At 48.4% G+C, this 16,188-nt stretch overlaps 1 protein-coding gene across 3 annotated transcripts in view; it reads left to right on the plus strand.

Annotated features, from left to right (window-relative positions):
- Positions 1-16,188, plus strand: part of LOC105291646 (plexin-A4-like) — a 331,962-nt gene that overhangs the window by 245,112 nt on the left and 70,662 nt on the right. The window contains exon 4 of one of the 3 annotated variants that reach the window (XM_023530316.1): positions 312-371. The exons of the other annotated variants lie outside the window; for them this stretch is intronic. Coding sequence (XP_023386084.1) covers positions 312-356 — 45 coding nt within the window. The 3' untranslated portion in view covers positions 357-371. Of the gene's footprint in view, positions 1-311; positions 372-16,188 lie in introns of those variants that run through there. 3 annotated transcript variants of the gene reach the window in all.

Genomic DNA, 16,188 nt, shown 5'->3' on the forward strand with positions numbered 1-16,188 from the left:
GAGGGTCTTGTGGGGGCACAACCATCTTCTTGTGAAAAAGGGTAATACACATAAAAGACATAAAAATGCACGGGGGTCAGAGTCGGGCCTGGGTGGGGGAATGATGACGGTGATTTTCCCAAAAATCAGAGCGACTCCAAGGGTTTGGAGTGAGTATTAGAATGGTGAGGTTGGAGCTGGACAGACCCTACCTGCAGCAAAGCGTGGGTGGGGGTCTAGACCCTGCCTAGAGGTGTTTAGTGTGGGCTGGCGATAAGGTGTCCTGTGAGTAAAAGTTCCCCAACTCGTGTGTGTATCCAAATCACCCGCAGGGCTTGTTACAACACCACGGCTTGTGCCAGCTGCAGAGTTTCTGATTCTGGTCTGGAGCAAGTTCTGAGAATTTGCACTGTGAACAAACCAAGTGATGTTGATGCCGCTGGCTCAGGAACCAATTTGAGAATCAAAGCCTTGGAGAAATCAAACCGAGCTTACCCTGGACACTTGACCCTGCAATCTCTCTGGCCAGGTGTGGCATCCTTCACGGCTGGGTCTTGGGTAAAGACAACCTCTCCGTATCTGCAGAGATCTCCTCTGCCTCCTAGAGTTGCCGTGAACATGACCTGAAACACGGCAGCAGTAATTCTCGTTACTATTACCCGCGGCAGCTCGCACAGCTAACTCCAGACAGTCGGTTAGGTATTCATGGGGGAGCCCCGGTTCTGAGCCATACTGACCCCCCTCACTGAGTCAGCATGGGCAGTTGGTGGCCCAGGAGAGACTGCGAGTGTCCCTACACAGGCCATCCCCGGGGGGCGGGGGAGACAGGGACTAAACCCAGAGGAAGGGCGTCCTTCCCCGCTGAGGGCTGTGTCCTCCACCGCAGTCATCGGGAGTCCTCCCTCTCAGGTGGACGCAGAGACGGAGGGCTTTGCTATCCTCAAAGCGGGAGCATGGCTGTCCCTCTCCCAAATTAAGTGCTGACAGTGCAGCTAGAGGACGAAGCGCTCTATTTATCCACACGTCCGTTATTCCACCCGGCAGACTCCCGGCTGGTGCCCAAGACACACCCGCCTCCCCTTCTAGACGCCTGCCCTCTCTGGTCAGCCCACCCCCACCCGGTGCAGCCTGAGGGTCCCCTCTCATCCCCCAGCTTGCAGAGAAAGTGCCAGGAGGGCAGTGCGAAGGGCCTCTGTACGGGCCTCGGTCTTGAGTGAGCTGTGGAGGCTCCGGTTGGTAGGTGTGGCGTGAGCAGGACAGCGGGAACCAGTGCCTGTGAGATATGCATGACAGATACCTGGAAACATAATGGCCATCTCCTACAAGCTGACTCCTGGGGTTTCCCCTCGGGGCTGAGGAAGAGAACCGCTCTTTTCTGAGGTGTTCCTCCAGCTGGCATGGCGCTGGGCACGTCTGGATAGTTCGTAGCCTTCTGGGATGCTGCCCGGCTTTCTCCAATCCTCAGGAATTCTGTGGGGCAGAGCTGGGCAGGGAACACACCCTCTCTCGTTCCTTATCTCAGTTGGGCGACCATGATATTCTCTCCAAGCAATTTTTGACGCTTTACTTTTTCTGAGGCAAGGACTTTCTCGAATGCGTTGGTTTCTGGTACTAATCTCTCCCAGAGTCGAGACCCCATGCCCCCTGGCCCTTGCCCACAGCCACTGGACGAGAGGTAGGAGATGGGGAGCAAGGTTAGGCAGCACCCCCCATGCGGCTGCCCTCAAGCATCTTGCACAAAATGCTCCTTTTGTCCAGCCCTCCCCCAAACCTATGAGCCCCAGTGATGTCATGATGGAGAGACTTGGTGGGGAGGGGAGTTACATGGGCCAAGAGGATCAGGGATGCAGCTGAGAAGGTGGCTCAAAATAGCTCATGGAGAACAGGCTTCTGCTTGACAGGCTGACAAGGATGTGCCTGGAGCCAAACACTCCTCTTTGAAAGCTCTGTCTCCTTCTAATTATGGATCTGTCAAGAGGAAGAGACGCCGGTGCCTGCTCGACCCCAGTGACCCTTCACTTTATGTGCAGACGGGAAAGGAAAGCTCGACCCCCATCAACAGGGCCAGAGCCTCATTGAGAAGACATCTGCCCACCCCCCATGCCTTCCAAGGGGACCGGAAGTTTCTTTGCCCAGCCTCTTGTTCCCTTCAGATGGATAAGAGAGCTCACCTGTGTCCCCAAACAGGGACCCATCTCCCTGTTCTCAAAGCCCAGCAGAAAGAGCAGAGACCTCCTCCTCATCCAACAGTTAGATGGGAGGAAGAACTCGCTAGAACTTTCTTTGCCACCAGGGACTAACTTCATCTCCCTTTTGCATATGCAGGCCAAAATGGACCACGTGCTCTGATAAATTTTTTTGAAAGATTCGTTAACTTATACACAAAAATTCTTTTATAAGGATTTAAATTTAGTGTAACTTAACAGAATCATACAGACTTAAGATGGTATTTCCTCGCACAGAGTGCTCACCACTGCATCCCAAGAACCTAGATAGAGCATAGCGAGCCCTCAGCGCCTATTTACAAATGTGGCTGACTCTGGTATTGCGAGGTTGACCAATGAAATGTGTTCAGAGAGGGCCTTATTTTGCAGGCAAGTAGGATGTATATTGATCTTATTCTAGAAGAAGAATTTATTGCTTCAGAAGGTTTGGGGGTAGGGATGGAAATGAGAGATAGATATATATTATATACATATGTGTATATATATATAAATTTGTATATGTATAATTTTGATTCACACAACTGACGTAGCTCTTGGCACATCTCACCCCTAGATTCCACCCTCCTCTGGGGAATGTCAAACTATGGGATGCTCAGTGAGCAGACCTCGGGGGCCATCCTTAGCTGCTGGATGGTGGGCTGAGGGCCTGGGCTTGCACGGCTGCTTCCTTTTCTCTCTCCTTCCTTCTGCCATTCCTTCTTTACTCTCTTCCCGCCATGAAACTTATGGAGTTCCCACTCTGGGCTGAGCTCTAGGCATAGACCCTGGAGGAACGCTGTGGAATAAGACCTACAAGTGGTTTACCTTCTAGCAGGAGAAACAGACAATAAGTAATCAGCTATAATTTCAAGTTGTGTAATAAAGAAAAATAAAACTGGGCAAGGGAATGGAGACTGACTAGGGCTGGGAGCCATTAGAATTGGGAAGGTCAGGGAAGGCCTGTCTAAAGAGAGATGCCATTTGAGTACGAGGCCTGCAAGAAGTGAGGGAGCCGCCGTGAGAAGTTCCCTGGGGAAGCATCCTGAGCGGACAGAGGAGTCCTGAGGCAGAGCCAGAGGCCGGAGGCATGGCGGGAAGGCTAGAAAGACAAGCGTGAAATGAGCAAAGAGGAGAGTGGGGGTGGATGAGTGTAGAGAGGAGGCCGGATCATGCAGGGCATGGAAATGCCTGGAACCCATTATTCAAGGGCTTTCTTTAGTGTGGGTTCAGAGGTATATTAGTTCTTCTGATCAGAGAAGCAGATGATAGATGATAGATAGATAATAGATAGATAGAGATGGATGGATGGATGGATGGATGGATGGATGGATGGATGGATGGATGGAAAGACAGATAGATAGATAAATAGATAGGAGCCAGAGACAGACAGACAGACAGACAGACAGACAGACAGACAGACAGACAGACAGACAGACAGATAGATAGATAGATAGATAGATACACACACTATAAGGGATTGCCTCACACAATTATGGAGGCTGAGAAGTCCAAGGTCTGTACTGAACAACCTGGAAACCCAGGAGAGCCAATAACTAATTCTAGCCCAAGTCCAAAGGCCTGACACCCAGGAGAGCCAACAGTGTAAGTTCGATTCCAAGTCTGAGTCTAAAGGCAGGAGAAGACTGATGTCCCAGCTCTAAGACAGACAGAGAGAGATTCTCTCTTACTCTGCCTTTTTGTTCTTTTCAGGCCTTCAACAATATCGGATGAGGCCCACACACATTGGAGAGGGCCATCTGCTTTAAAGAGTTTCGATGTTAATCTCACCCAGAAACAACCTCACAGACACACCCAGAAATAATGTTTAACCAAATATCTGGGCATCCCGTGGCCCAGTCAAATTGACTCATAAAATTCACTATCACACAAAGCGACTCCATCCAAGGTCTGTAGAAGGGAAGAGAGACTGGGTCAGGGTAATAGGAAGGGCTGCCTTGTCTGAGACGTCAACTTCTGTGGCATCCACTGCCTCCCTGGGGGCTCTGCACACCATGTCCATCCCCTCTCCTTTCACAAAGCCAGCTGTAACATCAGAGAATGACCTGCTGGGTTTCCTTGTAGTCATTTCCTAGAGCTGCTGCAACAAAGTACCACAAACTGGGTGGCTTGAAATAACAAAAATTGATTGCCTCCCAGTTCTGGAGGCTAGCAGTCTAAAATCAAGGTGTCAGCAGGACCGCGATACCTCTGAGACTCTAGGAGAGGGTCCTTCCTTGCCCTTCCAGCTTCTGATGATGGCCGTCCGTCCTTGACATTCGTTGGCTTGCAGCCGTGTCACTCCAATCTCTGCCTCCATCTTCACATGGCATTTTCCTCTCTTTATAAAGACATCAGTAATTTTAGATTAAGACCCAGGATTAATAACCTCATCTTGTCCTGATTCCATCTTCCCAGGCCCAATGTCCAAATAAAGTCACATTCACAGGTACTGGGGGTTAGGACTTCAACATATCTTTTGAAGGAACACAATTCAACCCATAACACGTGTCTTCCTGAGCACCTCATAGGAGCCAGAAACATGTCCTTTATTAAAATTGCAAGAATTTTACTTCCGTCTTTCAATTATTACCAACAAACCTACTAACCATAGAGGGCCAGGCACCCCAAAACTTCCTTTGAAACTCTGGATCCTCCTTGTCCATAACCCAAATCCAAGGGAAATTGTTGGCACCCTAGAAGCTACTCTGAGAGGTTGAATGGTTAAATCGGAGCCAAACAATGAGGGGTTCTGTCTTCTCCTGGGCCAGCTAAAAGTTATCCAGAAGAATGGGCAATTTGGAGGAGCCCTGGAGGTGACAGTTAATGGGGACAGATGTCTGAGCTGCCAGAAGAGTGTTTGGGGCAATTGGCCTGTTGGAGAACCCCACCAAAATTCCAGCTGGAGAAGAAAAGGCTGCTGTCCTTTTATGTTCTCCATGGAAGGCTTGTGTTCTTGATCTTAATCTTTTTTCTGAGGACATGAGAAAGGCTTCCGAGTTGGAGTTTGTTTCCTGTCACCCATCACCCAACACTCAGACACCTTTCAGGAGTCTGTGATGCTATGTTTGGGCAAAATTCAGTTCTCACTCATTTCCTGGTGCCTCTGCCATCCTGCAGCCTTCAGAGAGAATCCTCCCAGAATAAATTCTGGGTGCAGGTATCTCTTCCGTTAGCACTGGAGAAAGGCTATTTAATCTGCAAAATTACTTTAAAGTTATCAGGAGAGGCTCTCCAATTCTGAACGTTTTTAATAGCTAACACTCATTCCTTTCCCAATGCAAAGAAGAGAGATTTATTCTGGCCAGTTTATCCCAAGTAAATCTTGGATATCTCGGTTTTACATTTTAACAAGAAACAAGCACTTTATAATAACTGCTCAGATTAAACTCCAGCATACGCTCAAACCATTAACCTGAAGGAATTGTAACGATAAATTAAACATATTAATGAAGCTGTACTACAAGCTCAAAATTTGTTAGGTAAATTGTAGCATTATTAACAACCAACTTGACTTATCACAATCTATCATCGAAGGGAAATGAGCTAAAACAGTGATTACATGACAAGCAAACCATGCTAGAATAAATAAAAATAGAAATGATTGTTAACAGGAAATGCAAATCCGCTAGGACATTTTCATGGAAAGGTCAAACCTGGCAGATCTTATAAATTTTCCTCTTTTTCTCTCCCATTTTCCCGCCTCTCCTTTCCGCTTTCTCCTCTTCTTCCCGTCCATCCATTCCTTTCCTCTCCTCTCAGGAGGATCTTAGGGTCCCGGTTTGGGGTTACAGTTCAGCTTCCTTGCCCTCAGTTTTCCATGAACTTTGTAGAGGGAGCCTGGTTTTAGTGCACAGTGTAAATCTCTCCGGGGCCCAGGTTGCCCATTGTTTTCCTGTCTCTGATGGTCCCTGCATGGCTCAGCACAGCCCGGCTCCTTCTCGACCCTCAGGCATATGTTGCGATTATTTGCAGCTGAATTAGTTTGGAGTCTTGTAGAATGGCGGGACCTTATGCCTGGAGGAACCACAGAGACATGAGGTCCTCGCTTCCAGATGAGGGACCTGAGGCACAGAGGGTGACATATCTTTCCCACAGCCACCCGGATACATAAATAAATAGATAGATAGATAGATAGATAGATAGATAGATAGATAGATAGATAGATAGATAGATAAAAAGCAAAAAGATAACTTGCCAGTCTTCCCAACATGACATATCGATACATGAGATGACAAATTTCTCAATCCCGGGTTCAGAGATTTTTTTCGGAAACTGGCGGACTGAGTGGTCACAATCTGAAGAGGGCCCATGCTATAGTGGCCAGTCTCCCTGGTGCAGTGACACCCCACACGGCAGAAGCCCTGTCTAGGAAAGGAACCCCTGCTCTGGAGGGAGGGTCTGCCTAAAATTGTCACGAGAGATTTCAGGTGGACCCAGTCAGGTGTCTGGGTTGGCAGTTGGGTATTGAAGACTTTGGGGACACCAATGCCTAACTCCTCAGCATCGTGAGGGTTCGATGAGATGATAGAAGTACAATCCGCTTTGTAAAACTAAAACCTAAATGGGCTGTGTGGTCTCGGGGTGATTCTTACTGGCATGTCAACACACCCCATCGCTACATTGTCTGAAGAAGAACTGAGTAAAAATTCTTTCCACCATCAATCCCGCTTCTTCCTTTCCATCGTAGATAGACTAAGGCAGTTCCCCAACGTAGGGGCGGGGTGATGAGAGAGAGGGAAAGGTTAGGACAGTAGAAAGGAGAAGAGAAGAGATGAGAGAGAAATAAAGCGACTGCGAGAAGCTTTTGTGTTGTCTTCTGCTGGAGCGAGAGTCTGAGCCTCTGTGATTGGACAACTGAACCTCGCGGGCAGGAGCTCGAGAAGTCAGCAGTCAGACAAGACAGAGCCTCAGGCTCTCCAGCCAGTGCCACAGAGGCACACAGAGAGGTATCGTGCAATCCACAGGGCTAGAAGCTTTAGGTCTCCTGCTTACATCCCTCGACCTATCAGCTTCCTGTTCCCACCATGGCATCTGCGTATTGGGTTTCATGAATCATCCCCTGGCTGTCAGCAGTGTACACATACGGGTAATTTACGGCCAGGTTGGAGGTGTGGGAGGGAAGATGGGCTGGACAAGGTGAACTCGCAGGATCACAGCTCAGTGGTCACCTGAGTTATGAGGCTCTCTTTCCATAGATCTCTTCCCTCCATGAATTTCCATTATGTCACCGGGTGTACTTCATCAGTGCCAGAGGAGAATTCACCAGTATAAGTGTGCCCCCCTCCCCAACCCTCGTGTTTCTGATTGCAAGGCCCCTCTGCCTTACATCACCTAGAGGGGACCTCCAAGAGGTGATGGATTAACTGTCCTGTTTAAAGTCTGAGTAGATCTATAAGCCACAGGAAGTCAAAACCCAGAAAAGTGATATCCAAACCTGCTTTCCTCCTGAATGTCTCTGGTTGATTTGAAAAGTAACTCAATGTTCGCCTCTATCCCCAAAGCAAAATAAGCCGCAATAGTTTAAAAATGCATATAGAATCTGATGTTCTTAAGAGGAAGGGACAAGTGTCTTAAACTAAGCGAACAGTAGTGATAGAGTGACTCAGCTCCTAAATGGCCAGACACCATTTGGGGTTGAGCTTGGAAGAAAGGCTCTGGGAAGTTGGAATCGAATCAGACTCACTTGCTGGGGAGGGAGTTGTGGTTCAGGACACTCGGCCAGCGGTGCTTCTTGTCCTGTGATAGAAGTGGGCCCTCGTGCATCCTGGCACCCCATCTAAGATAATGGAGATGAATAAGGTAGCCTTCTCAGGAAATATGAACTCAAGCTTCTGTCTATCTGGTTTCCAGACTAAATGCAAATTGAGGCTCAGACCAGAGTGCCTACCTGCAAAGATTTTCAGATTTCTCTGGCATGTTCCTTTTACAAACCCTTTTCCTTACCATATTCATTTCGATTGCACGTTGTTGTTTTTTTTCTCACTATGATTCCACTATTATTGTGCCCAATTTGGTGATTGGTAGAAAAGGGGGCTGGAAACTGAATGATAATTTGCTCAGATATCAACACAGTTGGATAGATAAACAAATAGACCAGCCTCTGCTTGTTCTTCTGGGAGTGGAGCTCTAGGGCTTCCTCCAGTGACTCCTCCCCACACGGCTCCCCCATGCTCAGCTGGGCAACCTCTCCAGGAACTTGGAACTGTGCGGGAGGCTGGTGACCTGCACACAGGTCTCCCCAGTACTCATACCTTGGATCTCTCCAAAGTGCTTTCTGCAGTTCTCCACCCCCGACCCATAGAAATATCTTTGAAATCTAGTCTTGAATGTTCACCAGACTCTGACGTGTGTCCCCAGGGCTTCCTCCTGCCTGTCGACCTGCCTTCCTGCAGGTCTGTCTGCCAGTGCATGCCGAGGTAGCAAACACACGGGGTGCAGCAACACTTCAGCTCAGCGCTGCTTTGAACAAGCCCTACCGGGGGGTCAGAAATGTGGCGAGCAGATGTCAGAGGTGACCCACCATCTGCTGTTTATGGGAGTTGCTCATTCCCCGGGTTGGGGAATGTGCTCATGTGTACGGAGCCTACCACAGCCAGTGCAATGAGCATCCAAGATGTTGTCACCGGTATCTCTCTGGGAATTGGACCATGATTTTTTAAAAAAATAAAAAAAGCTTGCCTAGAACACAGACACGCTGGGGTAGCTGTAGATCTTACGTTCATGTAGTTCCTGGGTTCGACATCCTTGCCTTCAGCGGCTTGGCAGATAGAAAAATAACAGTTTGTTTTGTGCGTGATCAGAGCTAACTTAACCAACCCCTGCCAAGCTCTTCTCTTTGTCAAAAGAGCTAGCGGAGAGCGAGGGCATCATAAGCGTGTGTGAGGGGGGCAGCAGGAGAGCCAGGTGAGGAGGAGAGACGGGAGACAGGGAAATGCTGGTCGCTGTGTGTGGAGTGAGTGGTGTGAGTGCCGGCATCCCACAGCCTCTCAAGGACAGAGATGGGGACAGTGGCTGGGAGGGGGTTGCCAGGAATAAGGAGACTTGGAGCAACGAGCCATAGAGCCAGCCGCTGGCTCTCCCTGGAGACCCCCTTGTGCCTCTTCCTCCTGGAGCAGTCATTCTCATCTTCAGTAAGCACAGAGATCGCCTAGAGGATTTGTCATATACCCATTGCTGGCCTCATCCTCAAAGTTTTTGAATCCGTAGGTCAGCTGCAAGGCTAAGAATCTGCATTTCTAACCAGTTTCCAGATGCTCTTAGTCAGGGCCCACACTCGGAACCACTGCAGCAGGCCAGCCTGAAAGCCGATGTGACTTAAACGCTTCTAATCCAGGAAGTCACAAAAGGCCGTGTGTTAACTGTGCTCTCACACGGCGTCCACCAGAAGAAATACCTTCATCCATGTGAAATGCTTGGGAAAGCACTAAGCCTCTAGACCCTCTCTCCTCTTGCAATCAGAAGGAAGGACGGGAAAGGAGCGCTTTCATTTGGGGTGTGGTGGGTTGGGTTGTATGCCCCCAAAAGAAATGTTGAAATCCTAACTTTCAATATCTGAACGTGACCTGCTTTGGAAACAAAGTCTGCAGGATGTAATCAAGTTGTTTAGATATAATCGAAGTCATGAAGAGTTAGACTGGGATCTAAATTCAATGACTGGTGTGTTTTACAAGAAAAGGGGGTGGGAGATTTGGATACAGGGACAGAGAGACACAGTGAAAAATGCCATGTGACAATGGAGGCAGAAATTGAATTTATGCTGCCACAATCAAGGAACGCCAAGGATCACCAGCAGCCACCAGACGCTAGGACCAAGCAAAGAAGTGTTCTTCCCTGGAACCTTCAGAGGGAACATGGCCCTAAAAACACCTTAATCTCAGTATCCGAAGCTCCAGACCCGTGAGGGAATGAATTCGTTGTTTTAAGCTACTCAGACTGTAGTAATTCGCGATGGCGGATTTGCTCAGAGGCCACCAGAGGAATGGAAGCTTTGTCACACTGGGTGGCTGGGAAGGCAGGGGACGGAGAGCGGGCGAGGGAAGGGGATGGAGCGTGGCTGCCACCCGCACCGTCCTAGCAGAGCCCTTGACCAGGGTCAGGGGAAGGTGCTGGGCTCTTCAAGAGTTTTTGATAGAATGGAAGGAAGGTTAGGATGACAGCTGGGCAGGCTGAGAAAACCTACTTAAAGAGCAAGGAGCCCAGGGATCTTAGCACACCAAGGAAATTAGCATAAGGAAGAAAGAAAAAAATGGTCTTTTGTGAATGCAGAGCTTAACCTTCATGGCGGAGGAACGCAGTGGTGATGAGTTTGAAGAGTGGGAAACGGGTCGAGAGAATAAGTAATTATGCGCGGCCTGAGAACAGATTTTACTGTGGAGAAGCCCTTGTCTCAGGACCTGGGATGGCGTAGTTTGTTTCTCAATTGGGGGTTCCATGGCCACTGGGTGGGCATCGCCTTGGTGCTTTATTTAAAATGGGCTCCGCCGCGGCCATGCTGAGTGAGAATTCAAGTGGACGGGGCCTAAGAATCTGCATTGTCCCCAACTCCACAGGTAGATTTCATGCCCACGAGGTCTGAAACAGTTGCTGCAGATGCGTCATAAATGTTAATAGGCTTTCGTCTTTCTAGATAAAATTAGGGGAAAACGGAAATGGAAAAGAGAGGGAGATGGAGTTTCAGAAGAGTTTTTGTTTAGCTCGCCGCCAAATTATCTCGCCCAGGACCTCTATGTGAGCCACCCTAGGGTGCCTGTGGACACACCGTCCGTCCGTCCCATAGTTGGAATAGTCCTGGCCAGTGTTGCAGGGCCACGCGCCACAGAACTAGAGTCACTGGCCCGTCGCAGCTCTGCCACCTACTGGCTCTAAGAGGAGGTGCAGAATTCAATGTAGAGTTCACGCTGGATAAGGAAGAGCTTAAGAATGATACGCACACACACAACATGCATACACACACACACACACACTCACACACACTCACACACTCACACACACACTCACCCCACACACCAGGGCTCCCCTGGCCTGGGTAGAGCACAGCAGCAGCCTGTTGGTTCACCTGTTGTCACAAGTACAGATGCTTTAGATTTCTCCATTCAGGGATGGATGAGATTGGGGGGGATGGAGGGATAAGAAGGAAAAAGGAAAGCAAAGCGCCTGCTGATAACCAGAGGCTCTGAAAAGCCTTCCTCTTCTTCCTGCCTTCCTTCCTTCCTTCCTGTTTTCCAGTAAAGAACACAGGCGGTAAAGAGTTAGTGAGAGTCATGGAAACGCTCACTCTGCAGGGGTGGGGGAGGGAAAGGCAAGCAGCTGAGGCCTTCCTGGCTCTGGCCCAGGGGAAGCGGGCGAGGAAGGAGGGTGTGAGCGGAGAGGCTGTGAGCGACTGACCCTCCCTGAGCGTGGCTCGCCTGGTATCCAGAGCAAATGAGCTAAGACTACTATCGTGTCCTTCCCTTGAGGCTCTGGCTGCTGGCCAGTATTTCAGTCTTTTCTGCCTCAGTTTCCCCTTTAGTGAGCAGACAGGGCTATGGCATGAATAAATGGATGCCATTGCCTTCAGAACCCTTCCCGGGTGTTAGGGCCAAGGCTGACCTTCCCTGGTGCTCAGAAGGGCAGAGATGTGTACAGGTGTCATCTACGTGGCTAGGGAGGGCTCCAGAACCCCTGCAGCTGCTCAGAGGAGTGTTGTCCCCTGACTGTCTACCCTCCTGTCTGTCCACCTGCAGTCTCACTTGTGTACATGATGAGCTTCTGACCTTGCCTCATCTCGGGCCATGACCTTATGTCAAAACCACCCAGTTTTGAGTTTTATTGACTGGGTTATCTCAGGTCTTCAGGGAAAACACAGCTCATAGCCATTTCCAGGAGTTGCAGGTTCTGGCACTCTGAGAATGCTCTCTGGCCTGCAAACTCTGCCCACCTGCCTGCCCCGCCCCCTTCTCTCTGCCAGGCTCTTTCTTTTCTCCACCCCCTGCTCCTGGCTTTCTTCCCTGCCCCCTTCTGAAGCTGCCTGTAATCTGAGCCAGCTGAGGGAGGGAACAGACTGAGGGTCCCTGGGGCTGGTTTCCAGGCGGTGAGTGCTTTGCTTGTGCTGCCGCACTTTGCTCTTGCTGCACATGATGTGGTCAGCGTGATATTACTATGGGTTGGCAAGGACAAGCAAATAAATACTGAGTGCCACAAAAAAATGCAATCAGTGCGCACTTGGGATCCAGCTCTACTGAAATGCGGACTGTAGGTGCAGTCCAATCCAACCTAATCCAACCCAACCCAACTCAATCCAACTCAATCCAGTCCAACAAATCCAACATAACCCAACCCAACCCCATCCATTCTAACCCAACCCAACCCAATCCAACCCAACCCAACCTAATCCAACCCAACCCAACTCAATCCAACCCAATCCAACCCAACCTAATCCAACATAACCCAATCCAACCCAATCCAATCCAATCCAACCTAATCCAACCCAACCCAACTCAATCCAACTCAATCCAATCCAACAAATCCAACATAACTCAACCCAACCCCATCCATTCTAACCCAACCCAACCCAATCCAACCCAACCTAATCCAACATAACCCAATCCAACCCAATCCAATCCAATCCAACCTAATCCAACCCAACTCAACTCAATCCAACCCAACCAAATCCAATCCAACCCAACCCAATACAACACAACACAACACAACACAACACAACACAACACAACACAACACAATACAAAACAACTCAACCCAACCGAATACAAAATAAAAGAACTAAGCCCAAGCAACAGGAATTTTTATAACACTCTATTTACTCATCTCCCTCTGAATTGATGGAACTGGGGAGGTGTGAGACCAAGCACTGGATTTTCCTTCATCCCTTACTTACAGGATTGTTGACAGAAAGTGAACGCCAAGGCAGCATGGTGAGGGCAGTAGGCTCAGGAGTAAAAAGACCTTATGGAACTACAATGGTGGCATGAATATGAGCAGTCATTTAAGATCTGGGTTTTCGCTCCTCATCTGTTGGAGGGCTGGGGCCTAAAGACACTACTAAACTAGCTCGTCACACCAATATGAGGGTGCACGACAATAATGGACATGAAATCTTTTTCAAAGTTAGAAATGCTAAGCTATTGTTAGTTGAGTAACTGCTTTATAGGCAAGAGTTAAATCTATGTTTCAATTTCTTGGCCCGGAGGCTGATGAAAGTTTAGGATCTCAACAGAAGAATCGCTAAAATAAAATGCTGGTACCGAGTCTACTATTTTCCATGATTCTAAATCGGTTGATTCCTTTTATATTAAGAACGTCAAAGTCTTCAAAACTCCAGGTAGAGAGTTTGTTGTGAAGAAATGTGTTGTTCCCTGAACCCGAACAAGACGTTGGCTATAAGAGAACTGGGAGAAAGTGGATTATTCAATATGGTCCACCTACTGACACAGTCGGCAGCCGCATGGTGGTGGAGACAATAAGCAGTTTCTCACCTTTGTGAAAGGGATGAAAACGCTCATCTTCAAGGTCTCATAGCAGATTCTCCCAGTTGCAAAAATAGGGTGAAGATTATCATCTCCATTTTGCAAAAATCAGATTATATCAGAAGATTACGCTTCCCCTTTGCCTACAGATTAAAGCCCGGTGCTTTGAAGAGTATTCCAGGGTCTCTTATAGCTGCATCCAACCTGCCATCCCAAGGCCTTCCTCCTACCGTGTCCTTTTAAAGTCGCATGCCCTGGCCATAGCTCCCCGTTGCACACAATGACACTCTCCTCCATCCCTACCTTTTCTTATGCCAGCCAGTGTGAGGACACGTTCTTCCTCACAGCTCTTTCTTTTTGAAAGTCAGCTCGTATTATCATTTCTTAAAGGGCCCTCCTCAGCATTAACCATGCTTTCCTTTTCATGGACACACGCAACTTGGTATTTCCATGTGCTTCATTCAGGAGGAGCTTGGTGTGTGGGGCAGGGCATATTGGCAAATCTGGTAAAAAAATTCTGAATCTATAACTCGTTAGCTGTATTGACTTCAGACATGTGATTTAGTCTCATTTACACATAAACATGAATAAAAATAATCATCCTCTTAATCTCATCAGAATTGTAGGTCACATGTTAAATCCACAAGTGTTTATTGTGCACCTACTATGTGTGGTGTGAATTAACTTAGAAAATAAATGCGAAACTGCCTTCTAAATTGTGTTTTGTATCTTAGTTGTTTTAGACAAGAAACCCTTGAGCCCAATTCCCTTCGAATCCTTTGTAATACTCCCTTCGAGTCCTCCATAGCGGGATTTTACACAGTAGGTGCTCAGTTAATGTTCAGCAATGATGTGAACCAGAGAAAATGAATCTCTCAGAGATCACACACAGAAGGCCAGCGTGAGAGACCCTCTGGTCCTCCGTCTCCCAGGCCTCGGTCACAGAAATCTCTCCCCTGCTCCCAGATGCTCTGACCTGCTCATCTTAGGTATCAAATTAAAAAGTCAGGGAGGGGTAGCTATGGATGAAGAGCACGGTTTTCTACTTGATAAACAATATGCTTGGGAGAATGGAAGATAAGATTATTCTCAGTTATCTGACACCTTTATTTATGTAGTGTTAATAATAATAATAATAATAATAATAATAATAATAATAAATTTCTCCGAAGTGCTCGCAGTCCATTGGAAGCTGAGGAAACAATTACCTGCTTAGAAATTCAGGAGGAAATTAAGCGACGTGAGACAATTCTGTCGCAGGCTTCTTTCGTCTCCCTTACTTGGCAGCACGGCAAGCTGACATGAGCAGCGTCCAACAGGGCTGAAAAGGAACAAAGAGGTGTTTCCATCCAACCTTGTGCAGGTGTCCCTACGTCAAGGGACAGGACATAAAGTCCAGTCGATGAGTTCCAGTCCGCAGACCCAGGACGTAGGGGCATTCCGATCTAGGCCCGGGGGCTTGTGCTGTGGAGTCAGCGGGGCCTCTCTAGGAGCCTGGGGAGTCATGACTTGTTCCATCTCTTTCTTTCCTGAGATTTCCCAACCCTCATCTCCCCGACTTTTTCCCTCTCCTCCCTCCCCCCGCCCCCCACCATTGCCTCCCTTTCCCCTTCAGGCTAGTGGAACAAACTTTGGAAGGCCCCAAGAAGCAGAAGGGGACCAGCGACCCCTGGTGGTGGCCACTGGCATGCGGCCGACCACAGGTCTGATAAGGAGGAAGGGCCAAAGCACACGCTCAACCCCCAGGGTGTCTGTCCTTCATTCAGTTTTCAGTTTTCAGTCAGTGTGGAAGATAAACCTTGGGATTTTTTTTTTTTTTGTAATGATAGATAAATTCAGATGTTGAAAATGACATTGCCTTTGAAGAGAAATTCCTGAACCAGACCTAAGCAAAATAGTGGCACGAAATGAGACTTTGCTTTGCTTTCTCAAAAATGCTGCCTCCTTCTCCCTCCTGAACCATTCCAGTTTGTGTTCTTCCCTCCTTTAACTTTTCACTGGGCACTCCCGTTCCCTCCTGTCGTGGGAGAATCGGAGCTAACGATCAATGTGTGTGTGTGTGTGTGTGTGTGTGTGTGTGTGTGTGTGTGTGTGTGTGTATAATTGTATAATCTGGACCTTAGAGGGAGTGCATCTAAGCTAACTCATCACCTCGTTGATGGTCCCCTAGAGTTGGAGAGACTTGGCCAATGGGGCCTGTCTCATCTCCTGAACCACTTCCGGGCCAGATGTTTCACCTCGCCACACCCATTTCTCGTCAAAATATTTATAACTTGAAAGATGCTTAAGGCAAAGCAAAGCCCCTTAAGTACTGGAATTCAAGGATGGCGGTGACTCCGTAGAGAAGATACCTGGGTAGGCATTGCTTTTGTGTGTTCCTCAAAGTGACTGTCCCTTTATTTGTAAGGTCAAGGCGTGGAGCCTGTTTAAGCAGCCGTGTGGGAGATAGGAGAATGTCCTCGTTTCTCAACTGAGTCAGCCCTTTGTGGTTGTTTGGGTGCCACATGAAGGGAAGCAGGAGATGGCGACTTTGTGTTCCTCCC

Source organism: Pteropus vampyrus, unplaced genomic scaffold (genome assembly GCF_000151845.1).
Source record: "Pteropus vampyrus isolate Shadow unplaced genomic scaffold, Pvam_2.0 Scaffold48, whole genome shotgun sequence".
Classification (NCBI taxonomy): Eukaryota; Metazoa; Chordata; class Mammalia; order Chiroptera; family Pteropodidae; genus Pteropus; species Pteropus vampyrus.